This window comes from Diachasma alloeum, unplaced genomic scaffold, assembly GCF_001412515.2.
Source record: "Diachasma alloeum isolate Michigan unplaced genomic scaffold, Dall2.0 Dall_scaffold_01052, whole genome shotgun sequence".
NCBI classification, from domain to species: domain Eukaryota; kingdom Metazoa; phylum Arthropoda; class Insecta; order Hymenoptera; family Braconidae; genus Diachasma; species Diachasma alloeum.
Genome location: NW_021681164.1, coordinates 45,222 through 64,045, shown reverse-complemented (window position 1 = coordinate 64,045; position 18,824 = coordinate 45,222). Strand labels below are relative to the sequence as shown.

Below are 18,824 nucleotides of genomic sequence, written 5' to 3'. Positions count from 1 at the left end.
TTCTACTTGAGCAGTAGTTTCACTTGGCATTGGCTCTGACATCAGACTCCATCAGAATTCCCCAGACCTTCAATGAAATCTTTAGGCATAAACAAACCTAGAGAATTGTCTCTCATTGTAGACATTATTCAACCACTTTGATTGATCCAGAAGCTTACAAAATGTTTCAGGATGGACGTTCAACCCTCAGGATTACTTTGGGTCATTTCAATCAAGTATGGTTTATGTTAGGATCAAGTAGTTTTCCCGTGAATCAAGCTTTGAATTACTTAAATCATGAATTTCTCATTTTGGGCCAATTGTATTCATTATTTCACAAAGGAACTAAATACTGAATACGTTTTCATTAATCAATCATGAATACTAAATACTTTTGCATTCATTATTTATTGAAGTACTAAATATTAAATACTCAAAATTGAAATAATTAGTATTTAGACGTAAATAAAATATAAAATATTTCAGTATTTAAATATTTAGCATTTTATGAATACTTTTTTGCCCAACATTGATTTTTTTGTAGTTGTCCCTTAACTTGACGAGAAAAGTCCCCACAAATATTCCGCTATCTTTTTTGGATTTCAAGATATTCTTCGCAAATTGGATTATAATTCACTAATGAGATTGCGAAACGTGATGGAACATGATAATTTCTCACATCTTGGTAAATTTTGAACTATTTTGATAAAGAATGTTTTTAGAGGCAAAAAGGTTTTCTCAAAACCTACCAGTTTCAAAGTTATGTTATATGGAATGTTGATATCCTGTGGAATGTTGAATTATGTTGATGATGAATGTTCTCACAGGATAATCTCACGAAAGAATTCTTGCTGAGAATGTTTGGATCTACAGGAACTTTCACTTGGCATATTCTCCTAAAATCAGTCATTTTCCAGGTGAATGGACAATTTACAAGCATCAATGTCCAGTTGTCAACTGTTCACCACTTCGAAACTGAATTTACCTCTTTCCTAATGTCCTATTCACTCCAACCATTACAGACTAGATCAATTAACTCAACAATTCTCTCATATTACAGAGATTCTATTTCTTGGAAGAGAATCGCACCGCATCCGGAGTGCCACGAGTAACAGAAGACATCAAAGCAGCAATAGCTGAAGTAGTGGGCACGCTAAGAATCGCCCAGGGGATCAAGTTCGCTTGAGGACTGGCTGACAGGAAAGACTACGTCAATGGGTGCTCATCGAGTAGCTAACAAGTATTCGATCCGACACAATTGTTACTACCTTTACGATAGCATTTGGGGACTTGAACATGGAGCCCAAGGATCCAAATGGGGTGCAATTTCTGAAAGAAAGGACAGATCTATGGCGAGGGCTCTCGGTAAGAATTCAGCTAAAAACGACAGAGAATAACACAATCACAGAATTTCTCCGCTTGGAAATAAGATTAAATTTATTGAATTTCTCGTTTTGCATAAAAAATTCATTTACTTATTCAACTTTTTCAAATTTTCACAGGATTTGTTAGATACAGATAGTGTTTTTCTATATCTCACTCATCAAACCCCAGCACCATTGCACCATGAGCTTCTCCTCAGAACCTTCTATTTCGCCTACACAGTTAATATCGATGTCCTTGGCTCTTCAACAACTGCTTGTACCCTATGATTCATCAATGGCCAAACGGTTCAGGTTCTAGCTAGTGCTTACCAGGATCATTCAACTTCAGGAGTGGCTGAGGAGATTGAGTGTGTGTGGTGGTTGACAAATGCCACAAGTTTCAATAGGATAGATAATTGTGGTTATTCGCAGATTGTGTGGGGCGTATCCCGAATGAATGCCTTCGTGATAATTTATAGAACGTTTTTTGCCACGAAAACACTTGAGACTTCTGTCTAATTTATCATGTCCATGGAATGTATTGTTTATGATTCATGTTCTCAAATTCTCCTAGTTACAATGTCTATTTACAAGAGTCCATTGTAAAGTATTTATTAAATGTTGGTGTTACAAAAAATTACGGCTGATCACGAATTTTGTTTCGAATTTGAAATATTTTGCCCAGATTGTTGAAACAGAAACTGAAAATTATCTGTTGGCACAAATGATTTTCCAATATGGCTGATGCTCCATCGATATTTTTGGTGGTTATTCGTCCTCGTCGAGTCTGTACATGTCTGTAGAAAATTATTAATGGGATTGAAATGGAAGAAAAATATACAGGTATATATGGAGGATGAAATTCACGTTCATTTGATAATATTGCCTTCATTTATTCGCATTTGTAACTCTTAAGAATTGATTAAATCGACTGTGGATAATACCGATACAAAATAACCTCAAGGTTTTTTTATTGTTATGAAGATATGAAAATCGATTGTTGACAGTTTCGTAGGCATTTCAATCACCAGAGGAATGAGAATATTGACGATATAATGATGATAAAATGTTTTTCAATTGTGAGGATTAGAAATAAACAATTCTGATAGCGTAGGATTCACTTCAAGGAGTCCATTCTCAAAAATTTAGAGGCTAGCATGAGTTTACTCCGTTTGTTCTTTCGTTCTAACTTGAGCATGAGTGTAATTTCGTTTGTTTTTTTCTCATATTTTTCAGTCATTGTTTATGAACAAGAATGCCGCAAAAATCAGCTGTCTCTCCCGAGGAGGCAATCGCTGTAGTTGAGAAATTTATTGTCCATTTCACCACACATCAGTTGCCACCGGAATCTTCCGATATATGGGAACAGATGAGCAAAGCATTGGGCTGTAAGCCTAATAGTCAAACTCGAAAGTGGTCTAAGAAATGTGTCTACGTGAATGTGAGAGAAGATAGACGGAAAATATTGACTGACGCCCGTACAAACCAAGAAATTATACTTGAGGAAAAGCGTAACGCAGATTTGACTCAAGATCAATCAAAGTTGAATTCATCTGTAGATGTTACTCAAAAGTCGAGTGATTTTGAGACTGAGGCCGAGGCAGCCGGTTTACAAAAATTTGAAATTCTGATTAAAGCTGCAGAGTGGAAGCGTCTTCTGAATCCCGAACCGATTGAATACGGGGGCAGAATATATCGAGTGTTACAAAAGGATTTTTGGACTGATCTATTTGCCTGGATTGTGTGGAGTCAAATCCAATTACCCTGTGCCTTCGTTTTTAAACACGCCAAAATTTATGAAAGTGATGGCAGCAGATATTATTTAAAAATTACAGGACATTGCCGCAGTAAGAAGTGTAACAACTTATTCATCGGGTATGTTGAGAAAAATCCGGGAGCTAAAGATTTCTACATGACTGTGAAGACTGATGATACAGCGATGAAACCCCATGAAGACGTACGACGTCCTTTGAGGGGCGAGAAACGAAAAGTTGTGGGGAAGGAGGCTTTTTTGGAGGGAGCTAGTAATGGGCAGAAAAGAGCTGTGAGAGAACAAAAATTGGGACCACATATACCCAAATTGCCTGTCCTTCATCAAGCCACAAAGAATTATAATGACAAGAAATACGACGTGAAATCGACTGATGGTCATGACATCGTAAAAACAATATCTGAAATGGCCAGAACTGCACCTTATCGTGGATGTATACACGACGTTAAAGGCGATAAATTTTACGTGTTTTACAGTACTCCACCTCAACTTCATGCATATAAACAATATTTGCGGGTTACACGACAAAACTCGACCATAGCGATTGATGGTACAGGGAGCTTGGTACAAGAAATCAAGCACATTGATGGTACCAAGTCAGGCCATATATTCCTATATGCCGTGGTAATCAGTTTTGATCAGACGACGATGCCAGTATTCCACATACTTACAGAAAGTCAAGAAACTGAAGTGTATACTTGGGCATTACAAAAATGGTTTCGTCTATCAGCACCGAAACCTAAACGAGTTGTCTGTGATGGTGCAAGAGCTCTTCTGAATGGGATATGTTTAGCCTTCAATAATCAGACAATCAAGGCGTACATTGAAACTTGTTTTTTATATGCATCCAAAAATCGAGAGTTTTACTATCAATCTCCAATTTCTACATACATCGGCAAAGATGTAGCACATCTCATAAATAACATCCGTAATTGGCTAGCTTTCAAGAACATTCCACTCTCCATTACACGTGATTTTATCCTACTTTGTGTGGCTCTACTCATTGAATCCCAGACTCTTGAGGAATTCGAAGAGATTCTTCGATTGACATTGACGGTAGCATTACACCAGACAGAAGATTCTATAATCACTGCTATTCCTAATGCTACCGTCAAAGACTGTCGATTGTATCTTGAAAAGTATGTAGCAGATCGAAATTTGGTGGTAGAGGTACCAGAAGACTCTGCGGGCCAAGAGCAAGATAAAAACAATTCGAATGAACGCGATCCAGACACCACAGGATATAGTCGGGTTAAGAACTATGTTGATGAGATACGCAAAACGGCCGAGGAAACAATCTCCCAGGGTATAGTACCCAATGCATTCTACGTTGAAAATTTCATCAACAGATTCATGTCTCTTGCTTACGAATTCCCACTGTGGAGCTGTTGTGGCATGCCATTGTATGTGGAACGTCATTCATCCGCCATCGTTGAGGGATATTTTTGTGAAAAGAAGAACAAAATGTTGAAAAACTACAAAGGACGTTTGCGAGTTGATAGATACCTAAAAATCGATTTGGACGATTGTCTGGGAAGAGCTGAAATTATGAAGGGAAGTTTGGAAAATTCTATCAAACAAAATATTCCTGCTCCTACACCAATGGTCAAGTCACATCCCCCCAAACCTCTCACCTCACAAAATCCCCCCAGAGCAGATGAATGGAAGGATGAGGAACCATTTACAGAACGTCCATCGTTCAATCACTCAGACACTACCTCAGCTGATAATTGGAGGAATAAAGGTACTCGAGACCGAGCTTTCGTATACGATTCTTCTGATGGAGATCGAACAGCAGAGCGACCTTCAGACAAGCCTCGTCGTACAGTATACGTAGAAGATTGTTCTGATGATGACGAGATATCTTCAAAGCACTTTGAATTTTCTTACCCCCAAAATCCTTACATTGGAGGTTCTGTTAATGACTCGTCCCAGAGAGATAATCGAGAACATGAGATTGCTGCAAGTGCTCTGAAGCGCAAGGTTATGATTGACAACAATCCGGAAGATGATGACCTTGTTATGTATTCCCCAAGTTACAACGCGGAGGACCGTTCCAAGTCAAGTGAATGTGAGAAAGGTTTGACTGAGGATTCTCTGGAAATGGTACATCAGAATGGTTCATATGAATTGCCAAGCAAAGATAGTCTGACAAGTTTCATTTTGAAAGAAGTCTTAGACATGGAGGATAATAAGAATTTTCCACTTCTTGACGATCCTGCTTTCCAGCTTAAAGAGCCTGATGTCATTGATGACCACTGCCTGCTGCATCATAATGAGATTATTGATCCAGAGAATCGAGAAAATATTCAGCCCACGAAATTTCGAGGTTTCAATCCCAAGAAGAATGAAAAGGCCAAATATTTTCGATCTTACCCTGATATAGCCAATCGCAATGCTAATCCCTATGATAGTAGGAAATCGTGGTTATTGGTTAATGGTAGTACGGTCGGTACTCTCAAATTTGAGAATACAACGTATTACGTTGCGAATACGTGTACATTTGACTCGATTGTGCAGATACTGTTAGCAAATGCAATGGACGACCGTTACTACCGGAAAAACCTGGAATCAACAGAAAACCCAACACTGCAATTTGTACTAGAATTGAGGGAGAAGGGATTGGGGAAGAATGCGAAGGAGATGTACAGGCGAAGAGCTGAAATTTTGATGTCTCACTTGAGTGGAAAAGTGGAGCTTAAAACTAAAGATCGAGTTTTGAGTTATTCGTTGAATTGTTGGGGTAACGTCTCTGCAATATGGAGTGCATGCTTAGGATCTGAGCCTAGCGCATTTCGGTATTCTACTTGTGATGCATGCGAGCAAAGGGTCTCAAATATACCTTTCCTTGGTGTTAATCACAAGACCATCGGTAGGCTGAAATTTGGGGCCCTGCAAGAAGCCTTGGAACATCATTCAAGATTGTGGAAAGTAAAATGCCGTGAAAAGAAGTGCCCTGGTTCATGTACAGTCGATATAATCCTCAATTTCCACATCTACATCGAATTGGACATTCGCCCTAATGTAAGAGCAGAGGTTTCCTTACGCTGCAAGTTGAGAGATTTTCCCATTCATCTTAATTTAGGCGGAATGCCATACAGGTAATTGCCGATTCAATTTTTCTCCCAACTGAATAAATTAAATTTCTTTAACAAATTATCCTTGCAGACTAGCCGGTGTTATAGAAAGGATTCCAGGACATTATCTAGCGTATACTCGAAGAACTAATGGACAATGGGAGAAAGCCAGTGATACCGACAATAAGATAGTTCCGAGCCTTGAAGGACATGAAATTGAACCTCATGCAGCAATTTATGTAATGGAAGAAGCGTAAATGTGCATTTTTTGAGTTTGCTATTTTATAACTTTATGTGAAGTGTTGTCGTTCTGTGGAAGAACGAATTTGTCGATTTTATATATTCGTCTATTGTGTATTGCCGTTCTACTCTGTAATTGACATAGGATGTAAGAAATTTAGGGGGAATGTGCAAGTTTTCACATGATTGTATTTATTAGTAGAATGATACTCATTTGTTTTCATACACTCAGTCAAAGACAGAATAAAAACTTGAATTGACATTTAACAGATAGGTTTCCAAGTATTATTTCATTGAATTCGGAGCGAAGTGAACCGGTTTTACATAAATAAATTATATGCTTTTCAAACTCCCCGAGTCTTTCAATGTTTCATGATGCATTTTTCGTGTTTTTCATTCCTCTTCTCCAACCACGTTCCAAATAATAATTCGAGAGCCACATCCAGAAAAATACCCATTGTTACAGGAAGTTCGATAGTCTGGAAATGAGAGAAAAAAAAGCATTCAAAGTTTAGAGAGTCAAACCGAAGCTAAAAAGTGTAAAATCAATGCTTACTCATAAAACAGCTGCTTGTTAGAAGTTGAATGCAAAAAGGGATGATTTTTCGACTGTTCACCAGACCCTTCCCGAAATTTTATTTAGTTTATTGAATCGTCATGCACTACTACCGCACTGGATTGAGGTTAATGTCAACACTGATGCACTTTTTGATCATCGAAATACCACTAGTTCGAGCTCACAGAGGGGGAATAAAGTATAATCACCAATAATAATTGGTGATGATAAATTAGGGAACAGTATGATTACATTAATGGAACAATCGATAGATTGATTTATCACACAAAGTTGAAGATCTCTGCTCCGAAATGATACTCCATGTACATACATACAGCATCAGCGTATCACGAACTATAGCTGCTGGTAGTAAAATTTGGTGCTATAGTATATGCCACTCTTTTAACGATTGAGAGGAAATCAATTGAAAGGATCAACCTATCGATTACCTCAGCAGTGTCTTAGGGAGGAACAAACGACGAACAAACGATTCATCAGAAGGAACAATTTAAAATGATTAGATCTTTACGTGGGAGGGGCTAAATTGAGGAAACATGGGAGGAAAAAATAAAAAATCAATTAGAAATAATTGGCTGGGGAACAAACGCTGAAAATCCTCGAACAATCAAGAACAATTGACGAACTATCGAATGCATTCGTCAAAAATCAATAATGATGGTAATGAGTGGCTAACTTTGGATGGGTGAGTCAACGCGAGAGTCAGGCGAGAGCGGCAGCGAACAAGGGGGACTCTCGCCCGACTCTCGCCATTTGAAGCGGGACGAGAACGGAGCGAGACCCTTCACTGTACTATCGCCTGTGTTCTGTGTTCTCGCCATTTATAGATAGACGAGAGTGAGGCGAGAACCTTTAGTGTACTATCGCCTGTGCTCTCGCCAATTTTAGATAGACGAGAGTGGGGCGATAGCCTTTAGTATACTACCGCATCCGATCTCGCCATTTATTGAGAGACGAGAGTGAGGCGAGAACCTTTAGTGTACTATCGCCTGTGCTCTCGCCAATTTTAGATAGACGAGAGTGGGGCGATAGCCTTTAGTATACTACCGCATCCGATCTCGCCATTTATTGAGAGACGAGAGTGAGGCGAGAACCTTTAGTGTACTATCGCCTGTGCTCTCGCCAATTTTAGATAGACGAGAGTGGGGCGAGAGTCGTCTCTGTACTGTCGCCTCTGCTCTCGCCGTTTAGTGGAAGCCGAGAGTGAGGCGATAGCCTATACTTTACTATCACCCATGCTCTCATCATTTATAGAGAGATAGCCTCTAGTGTACTATCGCCTCTGCTCTCGCCATTTATTAGGAGACGAGAGTGGGGCGATAGCCTTTAGTGTACTACCGCATCCGATCTCGCCATTTATTGAGAGACGAGAGTGAGGCGATAGCCTCTAGTGCACTATCGCCTCTGCTCTCGCCATTTATTGGGAGACAAGAGTGGGGCGATAGCCTCTAATGTACTATCGCCTCTGCTCTCGCCATTTACTAGGAGACGAGAGTGGGGCGATAGCCTTTAGTGTACTATTAGGGATGCGCGATATAAAAAAAAATCGGTATCGTTGAAATCGATATAACTGAAAAAAATCGATTTTGTAATATCGATCTTCAGAAAAAAAAATTGACGAACCGATATATCGATATCGTTTTTTCTCAAAAAAATTTAGGAAATCCAAAATTCAGCCTTTTTCTCCAATTTTGGGAGAGATTGGACAAAATGGTGAAATCAGTAGGATGAGGATTAAACCAGAAGACATGAAAAACTTTGAAATGAAAGTATTGACCCAACCGATGCTTTTCATTCATTATTCAAGTTTTAAGAGTTGATTCCCGTTTAACATTTCTTGTAACTATCCATTCATTAAGATAATCTCACAATAAACATCATAAACAACAACTCATTTTTGTATATTTCACCGCTCCACATGGATTTTGGCTTCGCAGTCAAATGATCAGAGCATGTCGTACGATTACTCCTAATGGATTGCCGACTCCTGTTAAAATAAATATGGTTAATTAATCTTTATTAGAGTTACGTACTTCTAATCATTAAATTCATGCTCATACCCAATTATAAGCTAAAAGTTCTACCTGGATCTACTTACACTTTCAATTAAATAAAAACCAAACATTCCCAGTCACCAGAATCAAACTGTATTAATTGTCGAGAAATATCAAATCATCATGTATTCATATAACATGAATGCATACAATTTTAAGTGGGTTCTGACAACACAAATCAATTAACCTCATATAAACATAGAATGAACATAGAAAGAACACGAGACTAGCTCCATAAGTATAAACAAGTATCACAAATAGAATCCAAACGATAAATAACAAAAATATAAAGAAATATCAACATTTATGAGAAGCCTCATTCCAAGCTCCACTCTTTGTCTGGAAGAGCCCCAAGAAATACGAGTTCATTCAGATGCTCACCAGTAAGTCGATTTCTGTCTAATGTCTTAGTGTGACCAGCTTCTGAAAAGATCCTTTCTGATGGTACAGAAGTACTGATGATACTAACGTATCGAATGGCCAATTCGTACAGTGTTGGGAATGAATGCTGAAGTGATTTCCAATATTTAAATGGATCTTCATGGCGAGGAATTGGGGTTTTTTTCAAATATTGTCTCAATTCAGAGACTAGAGTTTCGTCATCAGCATTCTCATCAACAGCTTTCGCTACTAAATCGTCATGAGCTTTCCAAAGACTCATTCTACAGGGATCCGCATGCTTTTGTTGAATTAACTTCCTCTCTTCAATTACTTTCACGCCCAAAGATTTGATTTCTCTGTCAATGTGAGGGCAAGCGTTTGCGGCATAACAGACATTCTCGAAGTGAAGTCTTTTGAATCTGGGATCGAGGATGGTGGAAACGGCCAGTATTTTATGCTTTTCAATGCCAGCGAATTGTTCGTTGATTTTGTCAATCAATTTGGTTTTGAAATTAATTGCTGCGTCCTTGCCAGGCTCCATGGCCATCAATGTTTTCTTTAGACAGGAAATAATTGGGATGATGACACTAGCAGTGGCATATTCACTGCCACTGATCTCTCTGATGACCATTTCCACTGGCCTCATGAGGTCCACAATCTCACTAAGAACTTCGAGTTGGTCACAGGTGAGCAGATCTGGGAATTTTGTTTTCCTGCATTTTCTCATGATCCCAGGGATGTACTCTTCTAGCTGAAGGAACCTCTCTAACATATAAAATTCGGAGTTCCATCTTGTAGGAACATCAAGCAGGAATTTGAGCGTAGTTCCCTCAGTTTTCCCATCGGCGACTTGTAATTTTTTCAACTCGTCGCAGGCTACAACACTTCTAATAATTTTAATAATTTCTCGAGCAATATCAATCATTTTAGTGAGTTCTGTCATCTCATTCAATATTTTAGGTACCATATGTGATATAAAATGTGCGAAACACCAGATCTGTCTCTCTGTACCGACCAAACTCTCTGTAGCAGCTCTTATATTCGATGCTCCATCGCTGGTGATTGCCATGATTTTTGATTTATCCAAGCCGAAATCAGTTATCACAGACGTAAGAGAGTCCTTGAGATATACTGCGGTATGATTTTTGTCGAGTGGAAAGACTCCCAAAATTCCATTCTTCATCTGAAGATCTTCAGACAAGTAGTGAATGCTGACACCTAAGTAGCTCTGGAAAGTGCAGTCAGTCCAATTGTCACATGTTAGAGTGTAAGATACAGCTTTCTGTAGATTTGAGCTGTACGATTCTTTCATCTTGGTATATCGAGACGTCACTAATTTGGTTACAGTCTTTCGAGACGGTAATGTGTAGTGAGGAGCAATAACTTTCATCAAATTCTGGAAACCTTTCTTGTTAACTATGTTCAGAGGCTCTTTGTCTTTAGTAATCATGTATATCAACGCATTCGTGATTTGGTCCGCCTTTGCTCCGCCCTTAGCGAAAGAATTGATCTTTTCAAAGGCTTCATCAATTCGCGGCAATCTATTCTTTGACATGAATTTCTTGCTCTTTACTTATAGTTCATCACCATTTGTCGATTCACCGCTGGACTCAGATGCAGTATTTTTCCTTTTTCTAGTTCCTACACATAGCAATTGATGCTTTCGGTCCAAATGGGCCTGTAAATTGGATGTTCTTCCAGAATGCTTTACACTTGTGTGGCAAATGGTGCAAATGGCATGTGTAGCATCCTTATTTTCAAAATAAACCCATACGGAACTTTTCTTTGTCCTCGATGAATTGTCTTCAAGCGATAACTTTTTGTTCATTGCAGAATCTTCAGTGGGAGGAGTTGACACAGCTTCGTTAATATTTCTCCTATTATTTTTTATAGGCGAATTTTCCTTGGTCATTGCGTCATCATCTGGAGATTGAGGGTTGGAGTTGCAGTAAAGTGTCACTGAGTCCGTGTCAGAATAACTGCCATGATGACGTAAAGGTCCAGATGGCCTTGGTATTAGTCTTTCGACTGGTGTAAACTCAACTTTATCACTTGATCGATACAAACAATCAATAGTTTTTCTGGTTGGCTTCCACTTTACCCCACCTGGACCATAGATCGATTGAATAAAGTCCCACGTCCACTCATCATCACCTGTAATTGTCATTTCAAATATTAAACAATAACTTTGGAAAATCACTTCAATCATAAAAGTTTGATTATAGCAGAAAAATGATTCATATGAATCAAATAAAAAGTTAAGTTGAACATTACCGAATAGCATATTTTTTAAGGTACAAAAAAAATTATTGGAAGAATTATTCGCTCTGAATAGATCTTCTCTATTATTATTATCTTGAATGTTCATTTTATCCAAAGAAATTCTTCATTTTTAATCAATGAACATTTCTTTTATTTTAAAGAAATTCATCATTTGAATTTGAAATGAACAAATTTATTCATTTTCAATAACTAATTCGTCGAAATGAGAAAGAAATTTCAAATAAAAATTTGTAATTGATTCAAATCACCTATTTTCCTGGGTTTACGAATTGAGCAAAAAACTACTCACACTTGAATTGGAGATATTTCAATTTTGATAGTCCAGTTTTGGCGAAGAAAGGCTCGTCATTGATACGCAAATAAATTGTGTATGTCTCGGAATCTATAAAATGGAAAAATAATGTGGTTAAGCTCAATCTATGGGAAATGATCTCATTAAAACATATTGAGCACTTCCAGAAAAAAATAAAAACAAATTCAAGATTTAGGTTAAGATTTTGTAAATACTCCATGGTTCATAAAAAAAACTAACATACCTTCAGTGTCATCCATTTTCACCTTCACATCAATGATCAATCATCCACTTATTGAAAATCAATCTTTTTTTGTGTTATGTTTAACGAAATATGGTCGTTCTTAACAGTTGCGTGTGACAACACCGGCTCATATGTAGAGATACCTCACAGTCACCACCCATGATTAAGCATGGGTCTGCAAACGGCTGAACAAAATTCCCGCGCGTTTTTTAAAATAATATTTTCCCGATCGTATCACATGTACTATGATAACTGAAAATTCAATAACCATGAATTTAGAAAATTGAAAAATCGTTCACAAAACAATCTCCTATTGTAATTTGTTTAACGATATTTGCGGAAAAAAATCGGGAATCGATATATCGGCCCGCGAAAATATCGGCTGAAAAATATCGATATATCGATATCAAATATCGGACCTTTCGATATATCGGACCGTATCGCGCATCCCTATGTACTATCGCCTCTGCTCTCATCATTTATTGGGAGACGAGAGTGAGACGATAGCCTCTATTGTACTATCGTCCATGCTCTCGCCATTTATGGAGAGACGAGAGTGAAGCGAGAGTCTTCTCTGTACTATCGCCTCTGCTCTCGCCGTTCATTGGGAGACGAGAGTGAGGCGATAGCCTCTAGTGTACTATCGCCTCTGTTCTCGCCATTTATTGGGGGACGAGAGTGGGGCGATAGCCTCTAGTGTACTATCGCCTCTGTTCTCGCCATTTATTGGGGGACGAGAGTGGGGCGATAGCCTCTAGTGTACTATCGCCTCTGCTCTCGCCATTTATTGGGAGACGAGAGTGAGGCGAGAGCCTTTACTGTACTATTCCACATGCTCTCGTCATTTATTAGGAGACGAGAGTGGGGCGATAACCTTTAGTGTACTATCGCCTCTGCTCTTGCTATTTATTGGGAGACGAGAGTGGGGCGATAGCCTCTAGTGTACTATCGACTCTGCTCTCGCCATTTATTAGGAGACGAGAGTGAGGCAAGAACCTTTAGTGTACTATCGCCTGTGCTCTCGCCAATTTTAGATAGAGAAGAGTGGGGCGAGAGTTTTCTCTATACTATCGCCTCTGCTCTCGCCGTTTAGTGGGAGACGAGAGTGAGGCGATAGCCTATACTTTACTATCACCCATGCTCTCGTCATTTATAGAGAGACGAGAGTGAAACGAGACCCTTTACTCTACCATCGCCTCTGCTCTCGCCAATTTTAGATAGACGAAAGTGACGCGAGATCCTCTACTATACTATCGCCTCTGCTCTCATAATTTTTTAGGTTGACGAGAGTGGAGCGAGAGCATCAACTGTACTATCGCTTCTGCCCTCGCCGATTTTAGAGACGAGAGTAAGGCGAGACCCTTTACTGTACTATCACGTCTGCTCTCGCTATTTATGAAGAGACGAGAGTCAGACGAGAGTCACTACTGTTCTATTAGAAAGGTCTGTAAGGGATTTTTGGTAGTGTTTGACCATTAAATATCCCAAACTAGTTTGGTACTGTCTCTATCGCTCAATGAGTTGGGCGCCAGCTGAACTTTTACGGAAAGTTCAACGGAAACCGGCCTCGAAGGATCTCTCGTCTATTTCGAGGACTTCTCGTGACGAGACTAACGTTGCCGAGCAAGCATCAGTGTGACACGGTAGAGTGGGCGAGGTTCACCAATTCTAGGAGTACTTCACTGTCTAATTACCGGTAAATTACGACCGGATAATTATGATCAAGCGTATCTATCAGGGGGAATTTTCCCCCAGGTTCTTCGCCGAGGATGTTTCCATTCCTCTGACGTATTCTTCCTCTCTCCAGAGTTGTTTGACTCTGGAGAAAAGCGACGGTCACCTGCGAATCCTTCTCACTCCTCGGAACACTGAATATTGAAAGGCATATGCGACCCAGGTATCCGGAGACTCATTCTCACCCACCTGGTGTCCACCCCAACTCTCAATACGCAGTAAAAGCACTATCATCGCGGGACATTACTGAAGGTACTCAGCGTGGAGGCATATGCGATCGGATGTCCAGGAGTCTGCACTACTCCCCATCCACGGATCCACGTCAACACCATTTCTTTCGCCTCAAGATAGGGTGCCCTGAGAATATGGAATAAATGTATTCCACATCCTCAAAGTCAGGCATTCATTCTTTCTGGGATGCAATGCATCCCAGTTCTCTCGCTGTCTTGGATCCAGTCCAGACAACGTACCCTCATAATCCATACGGATTAATGCCACTAACAACTATCATCGAGGACCGGACGGTTTTGCACCCACTCGAGTCAAGTGCGGTCAAGTACCTGTCTCCACAGGGTTTCGAAAATCTCCTAAAGCCTGGCCTAAAGGTGGCGGAAAGGGGTAAGAAGTGCGAATTCGATGTTTTTTTGTGTTTTTGAGGCATTTCTGATCGTGTGAACTAATTGAAATCATGCTCAATCGAAAGAACGGAAAATTTCCGTCGAAAATACATATAAAAAAATGGAAAAAAAACGATCATCTCTGCTGAATCCAATAATTTCGTCAAAACCCAAGAAACTGAAAAATTGAGGTAGTGTAACAAAAAAAAATGGAAAAAAATTTTTCAGGTCTTTTGAATGATACGAAAACCATTTGCGAAGCCTCAATAAAATTAACATTAGAAGGTACAAAACCATACCAATATTTGGCGAATTAACCCATATCTAAAAATGGCAGAGTAGAGAAGATAGTACAATGAAGGCTCTCGCCTCACTCTCGTCTCTATAGATGGCGAGAGCAGAGGCGATAGTGCAGTGAAGACTCTCCCATCACTCTCGTCTCTTCCCAAAAGACGAGAGCAAAAGCGACAGCACAATATAGTGTTGCCCTTACGAACCAAAAATGTTATTGCCAATGTCGACGTTTTTTCTACTTTCCTATTGTTTAAGACACTCTTTTCATTTTGAAAATGTTTGACCCTTATGACCCTAAAATATTTTTTCCATGACCTTGAAATTGTAATAGTAATGTAGATTATCCTTAGATTTTTTACCTTCATCCTCATTCTCTATTCCTAACTTCGACAGGTCAAGGTCAAAATTGAGGGTCAGATGTGATCTTTGCGATAGAACAGTAAAGGGTCCCGCCTCACTCTCGTCTCTCTAAAATCGGCGAGAGCAAAAGTAATAGTGCAGTCAATGCTCTCGTTCCACTCTTGTCAACCTAAAAATGACGAGAGTAGAGACGATGGTCCAGTACAGGGTCTCGCCTCACTTACGTTTCTTCATAAATGGCGAGAGCGCGGACGATAGTACAGTAGAGGGTCTCGCCTCACTCTCGTCTCTTTATAAATGGCGAGAGTAGAGGCGATAGTACACTAGAGGCTATCGCCTCACTCTCGTCTCCCACTAAACGGCGAGAGCAGAGGCGATAGTACAGAGAAGACACTCGCTTCACTCTCGTCTCTCCATAAATGGAGAGAGCACGGACGATAGTACAGTAGAGGCTATCGCCTCACTGTCGTCTCCCAATAAATGGCGAGAGCAGAGGCGATGGGTGATAGTAAAGTATAGGCTATCGCCTCACTCTCGTCTCCCACTAAACGGCGAGAGCAGAGGCGATAGTACAGAGAAGACTCTCGCCCCACTCTCGTCTATCTAAAATTGGCGAGAGCACAGGCGATAGTACACTAAGGGTTCTTGCCCCACTCTCGTCTCCCAATAAATGGCGAGAGCACATGCGTTTCTACACTAAAGGTTCTCGCCTCACTCTCGTCTATCTATAAATAGCGAGAGCACAAGCGATAGTACAGTGAAGGGTCTCGCTCCATTCTCGTCCCGCTTCAAATGGCGAGAGTCCCCCTTATTCTCTGCCGCTCTCGCCTGACTCTCGCGTTGACTCTCTTCCCAAGGAAATATACGAGAGCACCAGCTCTCGCCAAGTTCCGCTAGGGTCTGAAAGAATATTTGTTCTAGACTGAGCAGCTCAATTAAGAGCTACTAAGGAAGATCTGGCTAAAGAGAACAAGAAATCATTCAATATTTCCATAATTAATGATCATCTTGACTTTTTTTTTTAATTCTTCCAAGTTTTTCAGTGTAGCGTATACTCAGTGCCAATGTAGACCCATACATTTTAAGGAGCTTATGAGGCGAAAACACACTCTAATGGAATATATTTTCCAGATTGCAGATGATGAAATAGACTAGTTATTGCGTAAATCGCTATAACACATATCATCTTTCATAAGGTGTTTGTTAATTCTAAGAGAATTAGAATTTAGAGAGAAAAAATTTCCGCTTCACCCAGCCGGGAATCGAACCCGGGTCTCCCAGATACGCGCCGGGCACTCTTACCGACTAAGCTACCGGGAACCACAGAAATTCACTCTCAAATTCACCTCAAACACCGCCTAACCTCCTTTAGGCATTAAAGAATTCTAAGAGAATTAGTTTCTAGGCAAAACTTGTAAGAGTCATTGATAAAATTAAGGTATTCACAACGCTTTTTGCTTTTTAATACGGCTCAGACAAGAAAGAGCCTTGACAGTTCAATTTTGTATTAGTATCATACTCAATAGCCGGAAAGGAGGTTTTAACTACCTCTATGATCACATACCTATTTATCCGCCCCTCAGGACTGTCCCTTCCAGTTTAGAGATTTGAAATTCTGGAGGAATTACCCATTGGTAAGGGCCAAAATTGAAGAGACTTTTATGACTCTTCAGTCTCTAGAATAAAACTATTAGAACAGTTTAATTTTCATTGGAAAGGAAATGCTCAAGAATGGCTGCAGAGATTTTTGCCATTACTTCTTGCTCTCCTGAAGTAAGATAACTCTGGAGACGTTGACGTCGATCGAGAATCATTGGGACGATTGAGGAAATGCCTCCGGTTGGACCTGTTGTTCAACCTGAGGCATGCAAGGTTTTTGAACCATTTGTTTTCACTCTATGTCTCAAAACAAGCTCCTTTGAATCCAATGAATTTAGATTCTCCTGTAAAGGTGGATAAATCTCCAAACTTTGACACAATTTTGAAGATTTATTTTAATCTTCTCAAGCTTCCCGAAAAATGTGAAGCCATACAAAAATTAAACTGGAGCTGTAGCCTCAAGGGCGTTAAAAATTTATTATTTTTCCTGAACCACACAACTTCTGGACGAGGACTAGATTGTCTAGTTTCTCTTTCTAGAGCAGACTTCGAGGAGTCGCCCCCAATGCCACGAGAGCAGAACCTGCGTCTTTTGAGATTGATTAAAAATTCTTTATCTCTATGAATCAACGGTTCGGTGGAGATAAAAGCAATCTCTGAATTCAGATTTGGTGAATATTTCTCTAAATCTGTGTAATTTGTGCCTCAACAAATTCGAGTCCAGCCAGAAACTCCAACGAGCTTCCAGATCACTCTGAAAAGAGATCTCGGCATCATGAGACTTCGATGGCCCAGGAACTCCTATATTCCTGAATCGAGTTCAGGTGGAATATTATTTTGAAGGTTTGAGGCCTTGAATGATGCGTCAGGTGCAGATGCAACAATTACATTTGTAATTGAAGGCTTAGAGCCTTACTTTAATGCGTCAGGCACAGATATACCTATCATAATAGTAGTAGAAGGCTTGGAGCCTTGGATCAATGCGTCAAGCGCAGATTCAACTATTGAAATAGTAGCACAAGGCTTGGAACCTTGGATCAATGCGTCAAGCGTAGATCCAACTATTGAAATAGTAGAACAAGACTTGGAGCCTTAGGTGAGTGCGTCAGGCGCAGATGGGTCTAGCACAACAGGATCTGAGCTATTGCTCGCACTATCCTGGATGTCAGGGATGAAGATCCATCGGATATATTTGTAATAGTCTCATTTTTAATTTCCTTGTTCTCGATTTTGTCTCTGGAACCAGGAGAACCAGGTAAAATGAGGTTAGGCTGAGTTGTTCCACAAGGAATAAACTCGGCCTAAAAAAGCCTTTGATGTCGATTGGTTCTGTTTCTAGGATCTGACCCGAGCGTCGAAAAAGTCTGAGAGACATGAAACATTGCTTACCTTTATTTCCAATCGATTATTTATCCAAGGAAAAGTCGATAAGCCCATGCACGTAATATTTGCAATTTCACTATAGATTTCTAGATATTCTACACAATTTATGTGTTTCCTCTTCTTACAATCATCCACGACTATGGAAAAACTGTGTAAAAACGGAGAAAAATAGATTATTACAACAAAACAAACTGGAAACTCTGAAAAGCGTGCGTTCCACTCGCGCACACACGAAAACAATGATAAGATGGCGAACCCTCACCGCCGAGGTGCCACAGCCAAAGTTGGCCACACGCCTTCAGAGACCATAGAAAAAGTTTTCTATGGTCTCTGAAGGCGTGTGGTTCCATCTAGCCGCAGGCGGACTACTACTACAAGTTATTAAAATCTCGAAGATGAGGCTGCAATATAATAATCCAATTTCTGAAAGAAGTTAGCCAGTTGAAGTGAAGGAAGTATAAAGTCCATTCCATCAATCCGAAGGGAATATCAGATAAAGAACGCCTTCAAAACTAGGATCCCATCCAGAGAGGAGTGGCTGAACTCAGAAGTCAGACCGGGACCCGGGAAGGAATACT

General features: G+C 39.9%; 1 protein-coding gene and 1 long non-coding RNA gene across 3 annotated transcripts; both read right to left on the bottom strand.

The window, feature by feature from the left end:
• Positions 1-6,606: 6,606 nt before the first annotated feature.
• Positions 6,607-7,787, bottom strand: LOC107045689. The gene is made up of 2 exons (XR_001461475.1): positions 6,988-7,787; positions 6,607-6,910 (listed from the first exon to the last, which is right to left on the bottom strand). It is a non-coding gene; the product is annotated as an uncharacterized LOC107045689 (long non-coding RNA).
• A 1,127-nt stretch (positions 7,788-8,914) lies between these two features.
• LOC107045683 (zinc finger BED domain-containing protein 4) lies at positions 8,915-12,392 on the bottom strand. Of its 2 annotated transcripts, XM_015268015.1 has the most exons (4): positions 12,260-12,392; positions 12,013-12,105; positions 9,441-11,594; positions 8,915-8,992 (listed from the first exon to the last, which is right to left on the bottom strand). In XM_015268015.1, the coding sequence occupies exons 3-4, from the start codon at positions 10,993-10,995 to the stop codon at positions 8,943-8,945; spliced, it is 1,605 nt and encodes a 534-aa protein (XP_015123501.1). In that variant the 5' UTR covers positions 10,996-11,594; positions 12,013-12,105; positions 12,260-12,392; the 3' UTR covers positions 8,915-8,942. The 2 variants fall into 2 exon arrangements, with proteins under 2 accessions (XP_015123501.1, XP_015123499.1); XM_015268013.1 differs by lacking the exon at positions 8,915-8,992 and having other exon boundaries at positions 9,139-11,594.
• Between the last annotated feature and the right edge of the window lie 6,432 nt (positions 12,393-18,824).